The sequence below is a fragment of the Xenopus laevis genome, chromosome 2S (genome assembly GCF_017654675.1).
Source record: "Xenopus laevis strain J_2021 chromosome 2S, Xenopus_laevis_v10.1, whole genome shotgun sequence".
Lineage (NCBI taxonomy): Eukaryota > Metazoa > Chordata > Amphibia > Anura > Pipidae > Xenopus > Xenopus laevis.
This window is the reverse complement of record NC_054374.1, coordinates 156,903,962-156,924,260: the sequence shown is the minus strand read 5'-3', so window position 1 is coordinate 156,924,260 and position 20,299 is coordinate 156,903,962. Positions and strand designations below refer to the sequence as shown.

General features: G+C 39.9%; 1 protein-coding gene across 1 annotated transcript in view; it reads right to left on the bottom strand.

Moving 5' to 3' along the window:
* The window catches only part of gpr83.2.S (G protein-coupled receptor 83 gene 2 S homeolog), a 29,778-nt gene extending 15,091 nt beyond the window's left edge, over positions 1-14,687 (bottom strand). Inside the window, 1 exon segment of the mRNA NM_001095226.1 lies at positions 14,131-14,687. Within this exon segment, the coding sequence (NP_001088695.1) occupies positions 14,131-14,517 (387 nt within the window). The 5' untranslated portion in view covers positions 14,518-14,687.
* Between the last annotated feature and the right edge of the window lie 5,612 nt (positions 14,688-20,299).

Here is a 20,299-nt window from a genome sequence, read left to right as displayed (position 1 = left end):
ACCATTGGAGTGTATGTGAAGCTGTGAGACATCTGTGATATACTGCAAGGGCTCAGACATAGTGTGAAGAGACCAGTGTAAACCATGTTCTGAGCCAAGACGTGGCCAGCTATTGTCACGTTATAACAACCAATGGATCAAGAGCCTTACAATCTGTAGGGTTACGTAGGTCAACGTCTATATGTTATAAAAACATGCCACCAATGGATCAAATGCTAGAAATCTATTGAAATTGATTTCTAAATAACACCAACGTACGGTATACTGAATGTGTCTAGGGAAAGCTTCTGTTTTCAGATTTCCTGACCTTAACAATCATTTCCATAAATACCTCGCTCGCATTTACATTAGCTTTCCTGATATTTACATATGGTTTTTAATTCCGCATGACTAGCCAACAGGTAGGACTTCTGATCGCCCACCACCACCTAAGATACATGTAGGGGGTTATTTATCAAAGCCCAGTTTTTTTCTGGTCGGACTTTTAAAGGTGAAAACCACCATTTTTTCATAGGAAAATATTCTGATTTGCGCTGGGTTTCCCAAAAAGTTGCAATACTCAGGCATTCAATCTGAAAAACTCGCAGTATTTGGTTGTCAAAACTGAAAAAATTGCGGATTCTTATTTTTTTAGAAACTTATCGAGACTTTTACCACACAAGAATTTTACGGGAAAAACTATAAATAGTGTGGAAAAGTCTAGGCAGATTTGGTTGGAGTGGCTTTCCAAAAATAGTAAGATAAATTCGGATTTTGATAAATAACCCCCCTAGATTTAAAGCAGAAATGAGTGAATTTATTCTCCAGGCTTTGATTTGTGGCCAACTTCTGTACTTTGCCACCTGTAATTTTTTTTTTGAAACTGTGGCAATAATTTGCAGCGGGAAGATTTGAGCGTGTAAAATTTGTAAAATGATTTTTTGACGTCCATTGACTTTAATGCATTTGGACAAAAAAGTCGCCAAGACGAAATTGTCGCTGAGAAAAATGTTTTGACAACCATTGACCAATGATAAATGCATTTGGAGTGAGAAAAACTTTTTGTAAAATGGAGTCCAGAGTTTCTCGAATTTTTTGGTATAGGTACAACCAATAGACATATAAAGAAAACCATTTCCTACAGTAGAACCTCATTTTTATAATATCCACCAAAATATGATACTGTATCAATATGATCACTGTGTGGCGGTTTAGGTGTAATCCTATTGTTCCAACTTGTATGGTAATGAAGAAGCAAGAGCGATAATGGTTTTTTATGGTATATAAACATATGATACAAAAATGAGCACAATCTGAAATGTATATGACAACGCCTGAAACCATTGGGCTTCTCATTAAAGCAAATGCCATGTTGTCTCTTAGTGACGGGCGAATTTCTCCCGTTTCACATCGCCAAAAAAAATTCCGAATTTCACAGGAACGCAAATTTGTGTAACGCCGGCGACAATTCCGCCATCAGAATTGTCGCCAGCATCCAAAAAATTTTCGCAACAATTTCACAAATTTATTCACTGGCGGCGAATTCGCCCATCACTATCTCTTAGATGTGATGCAGAGTCTCTGTACTTAGTATTACCACTTGGCAGATGCTGATAAATGGCTCCCAGCAGAGGCAGAGGGATGCTGGGAATGTGCAAAATCAGATATTCAGCTGATCAATGGGACATATCTGTTATAATTTGCTATTCCTTTGAGTTAAACAGTCAATAGCCCACATCTAATTATTGAATCGTCCCCATTGAAGATACAGTACAAAGAGAACAAACATGAGAGCGGACGTCTTTAATGAAAATCAATGATTATGGCAATACACATCAATTAAGCCTTTTCTAGCAGAAAAGCCTTCATCTGTGCAACCACTGGGTTTTAATGAGCTACGCTGAACAGGAGAGGAATAAATAAAGAGCATAATACAATATGTTCTTCATTTTATAAAATGTTAATGGATAACTGTGTTTATTTTGTAATTACTACCTCCCCGTCGCTCCTCCCAGTAATCTGGAGAATTCATTAATTATTTAAAGTGGTCTGCATAACGAGCCCACTCCATTTCTCTAATTGCTGCCCGTGTCTCGGGCTTACGAATAAGGAGGACTTCATTATAACGGGAGTTTAACTGGGAGGTAGAACCTCATGACATGCTATTTCCATGAAGAAACAAGGAGGTGAAATGCAGAGGGAAATGGATCCATTCTTTAGTTTCTGCACTACATATAGTTACAATGGTTTAACAAAAACGTAAGGATTAGAGTTTGTATCCTGTTTTGTCTGATCTTCGTGCCAAAGAGATGTTTTTATGAAGCTCCCACATGATACTATTCTGGCTGATTGTGTGTCTACCTTACACCCTGACAGGGGAAGATTTATTAAGGGTCAAAGTGAAAATTTGAATTTTCACATTTTTCTTTTGGTCAAAACTCTAAAATTCGAATTGTGAATTATCCAAACTCGATTTGAGTTTTAATTTGAATTCGAAATTCGAGATTTATCATACTCTGGCCCTTTACTAACTCGAATTCGACTATTCGTCCCCTTAAACCTGCCGAATTGCTGTATAAGTCAATGGGAGAGGTCCAGGCATCAATTTGGTGATGTTTTCAGCCTTCCTGACTTTCGAAAGAAGTTTTTTTAATTTGATTTGAGTTTTTCTAATTCGAATCGAATTCAATTTGAGTTTTTGGGTCAATTACATTTGTGCGAGCTGAGAAAATTTGATTTTAATAAATTTAGATTGGTCAAATTTTGAGTTTTTGGGAGTTTATGGGGTGTTTATGTGACTTTTGAAAAACTCACATGAATTGAAAATTCGACCCTTGATAAATCTGCCCCCAAATTTCAATAACATATGAATCCGCAGAGAGAAAAAGCCCAGGTCCGCACCCACATCTGTCTCTTAATGCCGCTACCCTCTTTCTCGAAGGTCGCGGGAAAAAAATCTTTTTGCTCACACTTAGTGCGTGCGCATGCTCACAACTACGGTGGCGTGCGCATGCGCACAGAAGCCGGCACGGCAGGGATGGTCAGAGGGGGGCCCTGGGGCAGGCTCCGGCGGGCTCCGGGCCCCCCCCCAGTCCAACCCTGCACTTTGTGACATGCAGCATGAACTTGGAGCCCATATTACTATGCATTACTTCTACTGTGGCCTCCAGGGGATACAAAACACGGCTTATGGGGGCTTGCTAACCCTGCGGGATTTCTTTTTAAACAGGGATGCACTGAATCCACTATTTATTATTTGGCCGAACCCCTGAATCCTTTGCGAAAGATTCGGCTGAATACCAAACGGAATCATAATTTGCATATGCAAATAAGGGATGGGAAGGGGAAATCATTTTTTACTTCCTTGTTTTGTGAGATTTCCCTCCCCGTCCCTATTTTGCATATGCAAATTAGGATTCAGATTCAGCCGCACAGAAGGATTCGGCCAAATCCAAATCCTGCTGAATCCCGAACCGAATCCTGGTTTCAGTGCATCCCTATTTTTAATGCATTGTGGTCAGGAAGGCCTTGCTTATAATAGGCAGAATCATAATTAGGGGGCAGCTGCCCTAAGCACGACACAGTGGGGGTCCAGAGCTGATTGCTGAATCGCCTGCTTATTGATTCCTACACACTACATACCACACCCTGGATCCCTCAACTTCTAAGAAGTGTTCTGATAATAGGAGGACACATGATGGTAAATAAAATAAACAGAAGCAATGGATGCAGGTAGCACTTCCTACACTCAAAACGTCAAGTAGCTACTGCCGAAGGGTTTGGTGAGAAACATGTTACTCATGAGCCACTGGTTGGGGATCACTGATCTAGAAGTTCACTAAGTGAGAGACTTGGGGCAAACACACAAATTTGTTATTCTAGATATTTGTGAAACCGTCGCTTTCATTTAGGTGTAAACTTCTAATACGCTGAGAAGGTTCCTGACCTAACTCTGGACTTCAAAAGGGACCAATGATCTAAAGCAGGGATCCCCAACCTTTTTAACCTGTGAGCAACATTCAGAAGTAAAAGGAGTTGGGGAGCAACACTAGCATGAAAAATGTTCTTGGGGTGCCAAATAAGTGCTGTGATTGGCCATTTAGTAGCCCCTATGTGGATTGTCAACCTACATTGAGGCTGCGTTTGGCAGTGCACCTGGTTTTTGTACAACCAAAACTTGCCTGGAATTCAAAAATAAGCTCCTGCTTTGAGGCCACGGAGGGGATGGAGAGCAACATGTTACTCACGAGCTACTGGTTTCGGATCACTGATCTAGAGGGTAAACTTTCTCAACGGCAATTTCCCTTAAACCTGGGCGTTATAATAGAGAAAACTTTTCTTCAATTGATTGAACAGTATTGTGAACAGTCTTTCAAGATCATTCTATTTGGCCATTATTCCATGGATCACCCTAACTTGAATTACATGTATAAGTTGCAGCCTTGGGAATAGTACACTCTATTTGGAATTTCATTAAATGCTTAGCCTAAAATGAACTCAAGATATTGGCCCTGGTTTAGGGAACTCAGCCAGGGTACCCAGTGCGGGTGCATCAGTTGGCGCGCCAGATGTTAATTTGGTGAACTGGATACGAATGGCATTTTGAACACGTGATCCAGAAGTCTAAATTTATAGACATGCACCCGCCCTACCCTGCCCCCTTTGTGATGTCACTGTGGTGGCGGGCACAGGTCTATAAATAGAGGGGGAATGGCAGGGGCGGGCCAGGCCGGGGAGGGGTTGGGAGGGGGCAGGGTTATGGTTTGGTGGGGGTTAAGAATTTTTTTGACCCGCAAACCACTAGTTAATTTGGATGTATCAGGTGCAGACATAACTTGGAACATACCCACATTTATGCAGGAAGAATTATAAGGGAAAATTGGCAAAATAAATGTCAATTTCTGCCTGCATTTTGCACACTGGACTTGTGTTCATAAATGAGCTCTTTGAGTTTTAAACACCTCTCTCAGTAACTACAAGTCATAGTGGCAAATTTACTTGCATAGGTCCAAATTTTTTGCTTTGGAAAGCTTTAATGACAGATGTTGATTCGCTGTGACTATGTGTATTCATGAAAATGCAATAAATCCTCTAGGCAAATGAGCGACGGCGTACTTTCTCTAGCGAAAATTTGTCAGTGCAGAACTTTCTCTAGCGTTGCCCTAGCGAAACTTCATTAAAATACTTTTGCTTATGCCAATTTAAATATGGCGGCTACATACAGGTCGCATGTATGTCTTTATTAGAGATGTTGATGAAATTGAACACTTATTATGTATGTCCTGTGACTTCCCTTATGGATGTATTAGCAGTAGGGATGCACCGATTCCACTATTTTGGATTCGGCCGACCCCTGAATCCTTCGCAAATGTTTCGGGCGAATACCGAACCGAATCCTAGTTTGCATATGCAAATTAGTGGTGGGAAGGGGAGAACATTTTTTACTTCTGTAGCTTTATAGTAAATAGAGTGCACCGTTCTCTAAATATGGGCTCCACTCCCAATATTGTGCACCGGATCAGACCTTAAATCTTAGGGAGTGAGCCCTCGCAAACGGTGTGGAGGCAGGGTGTAGTGTGACTGTAACTTGATGCAGGGTGCAATATTTGGGCGGCAGTGGTTCTTATAACTTAACCAATGAACATATTTCTTGAACAATAACTTCCTTAATGGAGTGTACATACAGGACAAGCAGGATCATACATGAACAGTGGATAGGCATATACTCACAGCACCTTTGGTCAGTAGCTGTCCCCCACAGGGACGAGAACATGTACAACAGCCTTTTCCCTAAGTGGAACCTAAGGGGAAACTCACATCTCTAGGTATATTCACTTAATCCCTACTTCTGGGCAATTAGTACCCGGGATCTTAATCCCTCTGACTATCCTCGTCAGAGCCTTAACCTGCTCAGCTAAATAGCCTGTCTATCTGTCACTCCTAGAGTGACCTCTTAATGTGAGTAGTCTCTCCTTTCTACACCTGACTAGTCTAGGCTCCACTCGAGTTCTGCCTGCCTGCTCAGGCTAGAGCCAACACAAGATGGACCCTGAGAGCATGGCTACAAAGGGTTTTATAATTTAGCACAGAGCCATCTACTGGTCACTATTAAGAACAGCAGGGGCATAGCATAAAGCAGAATAATAAAATAGGTCCCCTGTTAGGACCCATTTAGGCATCTATAACACTGGGCATTTGCCTGCCAATTTTATTATTAGGGGAGGCTAATTTACCAGACCCCTACACTTCCTTGTTTTGTGACAAAAAGTCACGCGATTCCCCTCCCCATCCATAATTTGCACATGCAAATTAGGATTCATATTTGGGTTGGCCCGGCAGAAGGATTCAGTCGAATCCGAATCCTGCTGAAAAAGTCAGAATCCTGAACCAAATCCTGGTTTCGGTGCATCCCTAATTAGCAGGCTGCATATACTATAGGCTTTGGAGTTGAACTACTTGCTCTTCTGTGTTCATAAAAATTGGTGCATCATTAATTAGTAATTCATTTCAATCCATACAGAACTGTAGCATGGAGGTAGGGCAGCCCTGACAACTGGGCCCTGTTTTAGCAACCTTAGATCTCTAGAACTCTGCTCCAACAGCCTCTTGCCCCGTCCCCTCCACTGTATGATAGAGGCTCTGGGAAATTAGATTACTGATTGTGAGTATCCATCTCAGCTGTATCATCACTCTCCTTGCAAATCTTAAGGGGGAGGATCGCTCTCTTTCAGTCACTTTGTAATTGTATGTCATCACTTTGCCTTATTGGCCTTGATAGGCTCCATAGGACTTAGTCCATAAATTACAAACTATTGATTGGATTAATTAGCCCATGCCATGGAAGTCACAACGGATTTGGCAGGTGTCACTCAGTACAACATTAAAATCATGGGCATTTGCTTGTGCCTTGAGTCGGCATGACAGAATTCAGCATGAAACCATATATACATATAATACACAAAAGCCATGAATATCCTGTAAATTATATCCTTATAAACGGTGAGTTCTGATGTCATCAGTTATAAACGGTGAGTTCTGATGTCATTTCTGTCACATTACTCACTGAAATTTGTGTATTATAATAAATAAAGTACCCCCAGTTGTAAAATATGAGGATATTAGAAGTTACCTCGGAGTTCCATGACCTGTATAAAAACACTCGGCCTTCGGCCTCGTGTTTTTATATGGTCATGAAACTCCTCGGTAACTTATAATATCCTTATATTTTACAAGAGGGGGTACTTTATTCACTATATATATCAATCTTTCATCTTTTACAGAGGAACAGGATTATGATCTTTCCTTGATCTCCGACTCATGTCTGAAATCTAAAGAAGTCTCTAACGTCGCCTCTTTCTGAGTGCAATTACTGCGTTTTGCTGTTGGAAGCCAAGATATGCCCTTGGGCTGAGAAATATCCTCAACAGCAGCCTCTCCGGCCAAGATAATGTAATTTCTGGTTAAAGGAGAAGGAAAGGTTAAAACTGAGTAAGGTTGATCAGAAAGGTCCACCTAAACATTCCAGTCAACCCACAAAGTAATGCTGCTCTGAGTTCTCTGTAAAAAGAAACACAGCATTTCTTTCCTTCTATTGTGTACTCATGGGCTTCTGTATCAGACTTCCTGTTTTCAGCTTAAACCTCCAGGGCTAGGGCTTGAGCATGCTCAGTTTGCTCCTCCCCCCTCCCTTCTCTGCTGTAATCTGAGCCCAGAGCTATAAGTGAGCAGGGAGAGACTTGGCCAGGAAGTGATGTCACACCAAACTAATACTGCAGCTGCTATCCTACAAAACAGAAAAGTTTTACTCAGGTATGGTAAAACATTCTACAGAATAAATATAGCATTCTAGCTTGCACTATTGTAGCTTATCTATTGGCAATAAAATGCCTCCGTAGCTTTCCTTCTCCTTTATAGTTATATTTCAACCTTGTATCATGGACAGACATGAGAGTTGGTTCATGGGAATTCAATGTGGATATTTAGGTGGAAGTCAAACTTATCACCTCTGTGCGTAGAATAGACAATCCTGTTGTAAATGTGTTGGAAGCAAAAGCAAATTGTTGGCCTATATGACAGGTATAGGATCCGTTATCTGGAAACCCATTCTCCAGAAAGATCTGAATTACAGAAAGGCTGTCTCCCAGAGACTCTAATTTAATCAAATCATTCACATTTTTTAAAATGATTTCCTTTTTCTCTGTAATGATAAAACACTCAGTACCTTGTACTTGATTCCAACTAACATATAATTAATTCTTATTGGAGGCAAAACGATTCTATTTGGTTTCATTAATGTTTAAAGGGGTGGTTCACCTTTAAGTTAACTTTTAGTATGTTACAGAATGGCCAATTCTAAGCAACTTTTCAATTGGTCTTCATTATTTATGTTTTATAGATTTTTAACAATTTGCTTCTTTCTTCTGACTCTTTCCAGCTTTCAAATGGGGGGGTCACTGACCCCATGTAAAAACAAAAGTTCTGTAAGACTACAAATATACTGTTATTGCTACTTTTTATTACTCATATTTCTGTTCAGTCGCTCTCCAGTCTCTTATTCAAATCAGTGTTTGTAATTTGGACCCTAGAAACCAGACTGATGAAAATACAAACTGGAAAGCTGTTGAATAAAAAGGTAACTAACTCAAAAACCACAAATTATAAAAAATTAAAGCCAGTTACAAATTGTCTTAGAATATCAGTCTCTATATCATACGAAAAGTTAAATCAAATGTGAACAACCCCTTTAAGTAATATTTCTTAGCAGACTTAAAGGGACGGTTCACCTTTAAGGTGACCTTTAGTATGCTATAGAATGATCAATTCAAAGCAACGTTTTAATTGGTTTTCATTATTTATTTTATATAGTTTTATGGTTATCTGCCTTTTTCTTCTGACTCTTTGCTGTTTTCAAATGGGTGTCGCTGACTCCCTACTAAAACAAACAAATGCTCCGTAAGGCTACACATGTATTGTTATTGCTACTTTTTATTACTGATCCTTCTATTCAGGCCTCTCCTATTCATATTCCAGTCTCTTATTCAAATCAATGCATGGTTGCTAGGGTAAGTTAGACCATAGTTACCAGATTGCTTAAGATGCATATATATATGTATATATATATATATATATATATATATATATATATATATATATATATATATATATATATATATATATATATATATATATATATACAATACTGATATGGGACCTGTTATCCAGAATGCTCTGGACCTGAGGTTTTCCCGGATAACAGATCTTTCTATAATTTGGATCTTCATACATTAAATAAACCCAATTGGCTGGATTTGCTTCCAACAAGGATTAATTATATCTTAGTTGGGATCAAGTACAAGCTACTGTTTTATTATTACACAGAATAAGGATTCATTGGATCAAATGAAGTCTATGGTAGACAGCCTTTCCACAATTCGGAGCTTTCAGGATAACAGGTTTCTGGATAACAGATCCGATATAGGTATTTTTACCAATATATATGTAAAATATCTTTTCTATTTTGGTGTTTTTCTCCCAGTGTTCTCTGCCCTTTCCAAAAACAGACCAGGGAGGAATCACTATCACATATCCACCTTGTGCTCCCTCTTTAAGTAAAAGGCACCCCCAAAGCTAGAGGCGCAGCCACAAACACAAGTGAGATTTTGTTTTTAGATTCTGTTTGGCTTTATACAGCAATAGACACAGCCAGATCAATTACTATTGAGAGCTTTGTGCTCCAGCGACTGCACGAAACATCACATTCCGAGCTCTCAGCGATCAATGTTGGATAACACCGAGGGCAGGTGTCGGTCTTCAGACACGAGATCGGACTTTTTGATTTGCATTTAAGAACGTCACTGAACACTTTTACAATCCTCGCACGTAGACGTGCCAGCTCTTAGGTGAAAAGATACCAGAGCTGCAGAATCTCGGTTATACTTCTTCTTTGTTTATATCATTGCCTTTAATTCACAGTTTTACTGGCTGAATGTGTCAAATACCAACCAGCTGACAAACCCCACTCACATAGTAGTTTTAAGGCTTTAAAGAATCGGGTGGCAGGAGAGAAGAACAGAGAAGAGCAAAAATAAGGAAGAGAATGCAAAGAAGATTTATGTCTCTTTTTCTTTCCTATTTATAACACTGGCATCAATTTTCTGTTTATAAGCTCAGTGTATAAAATAACAGCAGACACAGTGTAACTGTTTTAGTGCCCTATAGAATCAAGAAGCAGAAGAGAAGAGATATAATAAGCACTCCGTATCGTGACTATATAAATAAATGATGATGATGATAATAAAATTTATAAGAAATAATTGGGGTTTTTTTCTTCCTTTCCCCTCTGTTTAGGACATTATTAACATTATTTTTTAGTTTGACATGGATGGGACCTGTTATCCAGAATGCACCTGGGCTTTTCTGGATAAGGGGTATTTCCATCATTTGTATTTCCATACCTTAAGATCTGAGATCATTTAAACATTACTGTAACCCAATAGGATTGTTTTGCCTCCAATAAAGATTAATTATAACCTGGGATCAAGTACAAGGGACTGGTTTATTATTACAGATTAAAAAGGAAATCATGTTGAAAAATGTGGATTATTTGGATAAAATGGAGTCTACGAAAGATGGCCTTCCTGTAATTCAGCCCTTTCTGGATAATAGGCTTCTGGATAATGGATTCATTAGCTATACCAGCTAAGAATGCAATTTAACAGCCGGGTCGCAACCCCACTGACAATGCAGTGTAGGTAATGTGGTTTAACTGTACCAGTGCCCTAAAGCATCAGGGGGCAGAAGAATGGCAGAGACAGTGGCGCAACTACTGGGGGAGCAGGGGGTGCGAGCGGGCCAGGCAGGGGTGCTTCGCCAATGAGGTGAGTTGAGGCTGTCGCCTCAGGTGGCAGAACCCCACTAGGTACCAGGGGCAGCAAAAAAGCGAATTTCTGGGGGGGGGGGGATCGCCCTTGGGGCCAGGCTGCGCGTCCTGCGCCAGGGCCCGCCCCCCTCTAGTTACGTTTCTGGGCAGAGAAGATATTAGGGAAGAGAATGAATAGAAGAGAAGAAACATGTAGAAAGAAAGAAAGATACGTTTACATTCCCTAAAGAATCAGAAGACAGAAGAAAGACAGAGAAGGAATTAGGAGGAGAATGAATAGAAGAAACATATAGAAAGAAAGATAAGTTCAAATTCCCTAAAGAATCAGGGGGGCAGAAAAGTGAAAATTTGTGTGTTTGTTTCTATCATTACAAACTGGAAGAGAAGAAACATATAGAAAGAAAGAAAGAAAGAAAGAAAGAAAGAAAGAAAGAAAGAAAGAAAGAAAGAAAGAAAGAAAGAAAGAAAGAAAGAAAGATTTAAATGCCCCAAAGAATCAGGGGGCAGAAGAATGGCGGAGAGGAGATTAGGAAGAGAATGAATAGAAAAGAAGAAAAAGAAAGAAAGAAAGAAAGAAAGAAAGAAAGAAAGAAAGAAAGAAAGAAAGAAAGAAAGAAAGAAAGAAAGAAAGAAAGAAAGAAAGAAAGAAAGAAAGATAAGTTTAAATGCCCTAAAGAATCAGGGGGTAGAAGAATGGCAGAGAGGAGATTAGGAAGAGAATGAATAGAAAAGAAGAAAAAGAAAGAAAGAAAGAAAGAAAGAAAGATTTAAATGCCCCAAAGAATCAGGGGGCAGAAGAATGGCGGAGAGGAGATTAGGAAGAGAATGAATAGAAAAGAAGAAAAAGAAAGAAAGAAAGAAAGAAAGAAAGAAAGAAAGAAAGAAAGAAAGAAAGAAAGAAAGATAAGTTTAAATGCCCTAAAGAATCAGGGGGTAGAAGAATGGCAGAGAAGGGATTAGGAAGAGAATGAATAGAAGAGAAGAAACATATAGAAAGATAAGTTAAATTTCCCTAAAGAATCAGGGGGCAGAAAAGTGAAAAAAAGTGAAGTTTAATTTGTGTGTTTCTTTGTATCATTACAAACTGGAACAGTATGGACTGTTTATCATAAAGCATCACACACACACGTATGTCCCTCATTCAAGCACCCAGATAGCAGCTTCATGTTTATACCCCAATCCTACACTTCTTGGGAAATACAGAGGGCTCCCTGTCAGTATCAGATTAACTCTTATAGCCAATCCTCTCTCTCTGCCAGTCTCCTAAAAATGGCAGCTTTCTTTAAGCAGACCTGCTCCTAATAGTAGGAACATCGGTGCATTGATAGTAGTGATCCGATGTAATTAAGATCCACTATCCAAGCTCCAATACACAGAGAAATAGAATACTGGATAATGCAATGGGCATAGCAACGTGGTGCATCATACCGATGGGCAGTAATGGCTCATGTTCAATAATATTTCATACATCAAGAGGATGTTTTTAGGGGCTGTTGGGATAGTTGAAGAAACATGATATTTATACTTAAAGGGGTTGTTCACCTTTGTTGTTAACGTTTACTATGATGTAGAGAGGGATATTCTAAGATATTTTGCAATTGGTTTTCAATTTGTATTATTTGTAGTTTTTTTGTTACTTAGCTTTTTATTCAGCAGCTCTCCAGTTTGCAAGTTTAGCAAACTTGTTGCTAGGGTCCAAATTACCCTAGAAACCATGCTTTGATTTGGATAGGACACTGGAATATGAATAGGAGAGGTATGAATAGAAAGTAATAAAAAATAGAAATAAAAATACATTTGTAGCCTTACAGAGCATTTTTTAAGATGCAGTCAATGACCCCCATTTGAAAGCTGGAAAGAGTCAGAAAAGAACGCAAGTAATTAAAAAAAACTATAAAAAAGAAAGAATGAAGACCAATTGAAAAGTTGCTTCGAATTTGGCATTCTATAACATACCAAACGTTAACTTTTAGGTGAATCACCCCTTTAACAGCAGCTTTCAGAAACTGGACCGGAAATAAAATATAATAAAGGAATAAAATGACTGTGTGCCTTAACTTAATCACTCGTCATAGAAGGGATGATAGAAGGGTCCCCGCGGTCTAAATTATCTTATTATTTGTAGACTATGGTTTAAAGATCAACAAGGTGCCCTGGGCAGTGGAGGAATTCCTACATTTTAGGTGGTCCAACCTGCAGACCTGTTGAACTGCAAACCCCTAGCCTACTGAGACTTGTAGCTCGACAACAGATGGAGCAGCATAAGTTGACACTTGGGGGGCACATTTACTAAGGGAATTCAAAGTGAATTTTCGAATTCAAAAACTTAGAATTTGGAAGTAATTTTTGGGTACTTCGACCATCGAATAGGCCAAAATGCTTTGACTATTCGATAAGGATGCACCGAATCCACTTTTTTGGATTCGGCCGAACCCCCGAATCCTTCGTGAAAGATTCGGCCGAATACCGAACCGAATCCGAACCCTAATTTGCATATGCAAATTAGGGGTGGGAAGTGGAAAAAAATGTACTTCCTTGTTTTCTGACAAAAAGACACGCAATTTCCCTCCCCGCCCCTAATTTGCATATGCAAATTAGGATTTGGATTTGGTTCGGCCAGGCAGAAGGATTCGGCCGAATCCGAATCCTACTGAAAAAGGCCGAATCCTGGCCGAATCCCGAACCGAATCCTGGATTCGGTGCATCCCTACTATTCGACCATTCGATAATCGAAGTACTGTGTCTTTAAAAAACTTTGACTTCGACACTTTGCCACCTTAAACCTGCCGAATTGCTATGTTAGCCTATGGGGACCTCCTAGAACCTATAGCCAGTATTTGGCTAAGTTTTGAGAAGTCGAAGGATTTTTTTGTAAAATAGTACGATCGTACGATTAAATCGTTCGATTCGAAGTACGATCGTACATCCTTCGAATTTGACTTTGAACTAGCCTATTCGATGGTCAAATTTCGACGTTTTTTTCACTTCGAAATTCGACCCTTGATAAATCTGCCCCTTGGAGTAAAATACAAAATATAACTAGAGTGCCTTATATATAACTTAATATATTATATAACAAAATACATAACTAGAATGTCTTATACAATATAATAATAAGTAATTCTGCAATTAAGTTGATACATCGATCATCTGCTTTGCATTTAGACAATCATTGCTATTGACTAAGTTATACCAGATCTTTTGCCCCTAAAGACGTCTCCAGATTCACTTTCTTTCCATTGAAAACCCGGTGAGCCCTGCTGGGTCCTTACCAATGTGAATGGGGTGTTGAGCAGAGTGATGAGTATATCAGCCACGGCCAGGTTGACTATAAACAAGCTGGTTGCAGAATGCATTCGTTTGTTTTTGATGACCACGTGACAGACCAGGACATTCCCGAAAAGCGAGAAAACGATGATAAAAGAGTACGCCACGATCAGCAGGGCTTTCACCATGGGATTCTGAGACTCTGCCCCATATCTCTTCTTCCCCACAAAGCTCTGCCAGTCTGTCAGGTTGTAGTTATTCCAGGAGAAGAAACCAGTGATGTTGGGAATTTGGAAGGAGCCCTTCAGACTGGCGTTGGAATGCAAACTTTCTGATCTTTTCAGTGCGCTGCTCAGACAAAGCAAGAAGAGCCACAGGAGTTGAGAGACCATTGCTACAGAGCTTCTGCTTTTATGGGTAATGCTGTTGGTCTATTCCCACAGAAAGAAGGCATTGCATGCCCTAGAATTAATCTTCTTGGCTGAAAGGCTAACACCATGCCACTTTATCACACAGGGAGAGACAGACGTTGTCTTGAGAGCTCTGCCATAAAGAGACTCTGATCCCCTCTCTGAATCTTTCTGATTCTCCAGCAGCAACACGTTTTTATTACAAGTACAACGGCTGCTGGAGAAAATCCCATCTCATTGGGCTGGAACTCATTTTCAAGTCTGACGTGCTGAATACTCCCACTTCATCGTCCCTCCTGAGCCTTCTCATAGCAGATACAATAAAGGCTATAATAATAATAAGCAGAATGAGAAGCAGAGAGACAGCAGCATCCCAGCACTCTCTACAATATCCCAAATCACTGTACGGAGCTCAGCAAAGGGAAGAGGTGTAAATAATATATCAACGGAGGAGCTGTGTTTCCACGGATCACTGAAATATGTCTCTTCATATTGTGTGTCATGAATCATTTTGAGATATGGGAACAAAAAAGTCTAAACCCAAGTACAGGTATGGGACCTATTATCTGGAATGCTCGGCACCTGGGGCTTTCCGGATAATGGATCTTTCTGTAATTTGGATCTTCATACCTCAAGTCTGCTAGAAAATAATTGAAACATTAAATAAACCCAATAGGCTGGTTTTGCTTCCAATAAGGATTAATTATTATCTTTATTATTCTTTTTATTGTAAATATTCTTTTTATTGAGTTTGCAATAAAATAAATAAATAAATTGACATGACTATTTGACAAACACATACATATGTCTATGCAAATCCATGCAAATGATGTTCAAAAAATCACTGTATGGAGCTCAGCAAAAGGGAAGAGGTGTAAATAATACATCGACCTTTAAGTCTACTAGAAAATCATGTAAACATTAAATAAACCCAATAGGCTGGTTTTGCTTCCAATAAGGATTAATTATATCTTAGTTGGGATCAAGTACAAGCGACTGTTTTATTATTACACAGAAAAAGGCAATCATTTAAAAAAATTGGATTATTTCAATAAAATGAAGTCTATGGGAGATGACCTTTCTTTAATTCTGAGCTTTTTGGATAACGAGTTTCCAGATAACTGATCCCAGCAAATTTCCGAATGAGTCAGTTTTCATTGTTCAGCTTCTCATCTATTTGCTTATGTTGCTGTAAATGTATTTACACTTTTTATGGGGAAATGAAAACAGTTAATTGTATCACAAGACCTTTTCATAGAAACCTCAATACTGCTTTCCAGGTCTCTTGTTGGACCACATTTGCCCTCTGAGCTGACACTCTCCTGCTTCCTGTTCAGTGCCAATTTTTAGGGAAGATGGTGAGAATATTTGCCCTTGGCTAACAACCTCTAATGGATCCTTTTGTTTGTCTAGTAGTGAAGACAATAAACCAGATGTGCTGTTGTCCTTATTTAAAGTTAAAATTATATATATTACACAGTATTGAATTGTTTTATTTCCAACCTGGGGCATTTGACCTACTGGCTACAACTCCTCTGTATCGTCCTATAACAACCAAAGGATCTCAGGATGAGCACTGAAACCTGTAGTTCATCCTCAGCAGGGCCCCAACTGGGGGTAGGCAGAAGAGGTATGTGCTAATAGGAGCAACTGCAGGGGGTACTAGACATGTACTGTACCTCTTCTATCTGCCTAACCCTAGTTCAGGGGCTATGTTACATCACCTCAGCAACCTTACTGGTTGGGTGGGATCAGCCAGTCAGGACTTACATTGCTCTTTATAAGCCCAGTCCTCATCAAGTCCTGAGCATCAGCGGCATTTCCCTTGTGTTCCTTGCTCTGGTTCCTACTCTTTGTCCTTCCCTTGTTCTCACTCTGGTCCTGGTCTTTATGCCTCCTCCTCCTCTACCTCTGGTTCTTTGTCACTCTGCCCTTATCCTTTGACTCTTCACCCTCATCACCCTCAACTTATTCCTGTACCTTGTCACCCCTTTTTGGCTCATATCTAACCAGTGCCAGTCCCTGCCTGAAGGACTTACACCCTTCCCACCTTCTCCTCTTTAGAGATCCCTTACTTATCCCTCATACAAGACTCAAATTTTAATTAAACAAACAAAAATGGTGCCTCTCCTATGTGATATAAATTTGAATGGGATCTAAACCCAAAACAACACAGTGAGTCCATTATCTCTTATTTTACTTTTGTGAATTTTTTTTTCATTCTAAAATAACCTGAAAACATATCGAACTTGAATGTGTGCATATTTATTAAAAAACCTGAATCTAGTAAAACTTGATCAATTAAAAAGAAGAAAATACTGCAAATTTGCATTGCACTAATACTTTTCAGTAGGTTTATCAGCTCAAAAACATTAAAAATATTGAATTGAAAAACCTGCCTAAATTTTGCCATTGACATCTACATGAACTCTCTAAATGTCATATGGTGAATTTTTGCATTTAAGTTCTTCCATTTTTTTGCACTTAATAAACAACTAATTTCTTTTCTTGAGAAGGTGAGCAAGGACCTTGATTCTGGGATGGCAGTGGATGCGATTTACTTAGACTTTGCTAAAGCATTTGATACAGTGCAACACAGAAGGTTACTGGTTAAATTAGGGAATGTTGGCCTGGAACATAGTATTTGTACCGGGATAGAGAACTGGCTAAAAGATAGACTACAAAGAGTGGTGGTAAATGGAACATTTTCTAATTGGACCAGTGTTGTTAGTGTTGTACCGCAGGGCTCTGTACTAGGTCCCTTGCTTTTCAACTTGTTTATTAATGACCTGGAGGTGGCCATTGAAAGTACTGTTTCTATATTTGCAGATGATACTAAATTGTGCAGAATTATAGGTTCCATGCAGGATGCTGCCACTTTGCACAGTGATTTGTCTAAGTTGGGAAACTGGGCAGCAAACTGGAAAATGAGATTCAATGTTGATAAATGCAGGTTATGCACTTTGGCAAAAATAATATAAATGCAGGTTATACACTAAATGGCAGTGTGTTGGGAGTTTCCTTAAATGAGAAGGATCTTGGGGTTTTTGTAGATAACAAGTTGTCTAATTCTGGGCAGTGTCATTCTGTGGCTACTAAAGCAAATAAAGTTCTTGCATAAAAAAGGGCATTAACTCAAGGGATGAAAACATAATTATGCCTCTTTATAGGTCCCTGGTGAGGCCTCATCTGGAGTATGGGGACAGTTTTGGACTCCAGTCCTTAAGAGGGATATAAATGAGCTGGAGAGAGTGCAGAGACGAAGTCAGTGCCGGGCCAAGCCGGCTGGGTACCCTAGGTAACCCAGTCGGCTACGTCGCCCACTCCTCAAGCATTTGTGCGCATGCGCTGAAGCGCGTAGGTGCGCATGCACGGAAACGCGTACGTGCGCATGCACGGAAGCGCATACGTGGGCATGCACACAAGTGCACACCGGGGATGCTAAGGCTGTGGAGACTCAAGCGCACAAGCGTGTGTGGGCGGAAGAGAGCAGGTACGCGCCGAAGAGGAGGAACTGCCAGGGTCTGAGCTAGGGGAAGGCGGAATAAGAGGTATGTGCCTGGCGCCCCAAAACCTTTGTGCCCTAGGCACGTGCCTCTTCTGCCTAACCCTAGTTCCGGCCCTGGACTAAGTGCAACTAAACTGGTTAGACGGAGGGAAGACTTAAATTATGAGGGGAGACTGTCAAGGTTGGGGTTGTTTTCTCTGGAAAAAAGGCGCTTGTGAGGGGACATGATTACACTTTACAAGTACATTAGAGGACATTATAGACAAATAGCAGGGGACCTTTTTACCCATAAAGTGGATCACCGTACCAGAGGCCTCCCCTTCAGACTAGAAGAAAAGAACTTTCATTTGAAGCAACGTAGGGGGTTCTTCACAGTCAGGACAGTGAGGTTGGGGAATGCACTGCCGGGTGATGTTGTGATGCTGATTCAGTTAATGACTATAAGAGGGACTTGGATGATTTCTTGGACAGACATAATATCAAAGGCTATTGTGATACTAAACTCTATAGTTAGTATAGATATGGGTATATAGAATTTATGTGAGAGTAGGGAGGGGTGTGTGTATGGATGCTGGGTTTTCATTTGGAGGGGTTGGATTTGATGGACTTTTTTCAACCTGATTTAACTCTGTAACTAACTAACTATGTAACTAAAGAATTAGAAATCGTGGGTTTTATCGCAAAAACATATGAATTGTGGTAAAAGTTTGAATTTGAACATAATTGCTCAATAATTGTTGATAATTGATCAGCTGTGGTAATATAACAGAAGAGAAAAACATTTTTCAATATACATTCATTACATTTTTTGAACAAACATGAACACACAGAAACACAAGTTTCACTTTCTTAGCATCCAGCCTGGCCCGTCAAAGGTGTTTAGCGAATAAAAAGCAAATTAAAAGCTTAATGTACCTCCAAATATTCCATCTGGCTATTTTAGGATTTAGACCAGGAGTCCCCAACCTTTTTTACCCATGAGCCACATTCAATTGTAAATCAAATAGGGGGGAGGCAGATAAGGGCTGTGATTGGCTATTGGTAGCCCCTATAAACTCACAGCCTACAGGAGGTTCCTATTGGCAGTACACCTGGTTTTCATGCAACTAAAACTTGCCTCCAAGCCTGGAATTCAAAAATAAGCACCTGTTTTGAGCCCACTGGGAGCAACATCCAAGGGGTTGGTGAGCAACATATTGGGGATGACTGATTTAGACTATTCCCAACATTGCCCATTAAGACTGATGGTGTCCCCCTGATAATAAAACTCCTTGTATATATTTCTCCTGATGAATGGTACAAATATAGAACAGTTGTAATTACGTCAGGTTAGCTTATTAGTATTTAGTTAACAGGAATCGAATTAGCAATTAGCTTATTCTGACACGCACCGATTGGCATTTACTCCTAGATGGTTTAATAGAGTAAATGCTTCAGTTTGTGATCACACACAGACAGGGATTCACAAAGGCTTACAAAAATACACAAAGGCATGTCCACAAACACACACGTCGACCCACAGAGTCACCAAAACCTCAAACACAGACACACAGGAACAATCTGAAACTGGCCTCATATGTTATTATCCAGTAGTTGGACCTGACCACTAAAGAAGCCAAATAGTTATATTGAACAGATCAGTAGAGCTGAGAAAAACTGGATTATGGGAAGCTCAGACCAACTCTAACTAAAGTCTACAAACACTATATAAATATCCTGTCCAACATCTCACACCCAAACCAAGGGCACTGATATGATGTTGTTCCTTCCTTTGCTGCTATAACAACCTCTACTCTTCTGGGAAGATTCCCACTAGATGTTGGAACATTGTTTGTGGAATTTACTTCAGCCACAAGATCAATAGTGATATTGGGGGATCAGATCTGGTATGGAAGAAGGCAGACCTTTTGATGGCTAGGGGACCAGGAGATATTGAAGTTCTATATATATTTTAGGGATGCACCGAAGCCTGGATACGGTTGGGAATTCGGCCAAGATTCGGCCTTTTCAGCAGGACTCGGCCAAATCCTTCTGCCCAGCTGAACCGAATCCTAATTTGAATATGCAAATTAGGGGCAGGAGGGAAATCATGTGACTTTTTGTCATAAAACAAGGAAGTAAAAAAAATTTCCCCTTCCCACTCCTAATTTGCATATGCAAATTAGGGTTCCGATTCGGTTCGATATTCGGCCAAATCTTTCACAAAGGATTCGGGGGTTCGGCCGAATGCAAAATAGTGGATTCGGTGCATCCCTG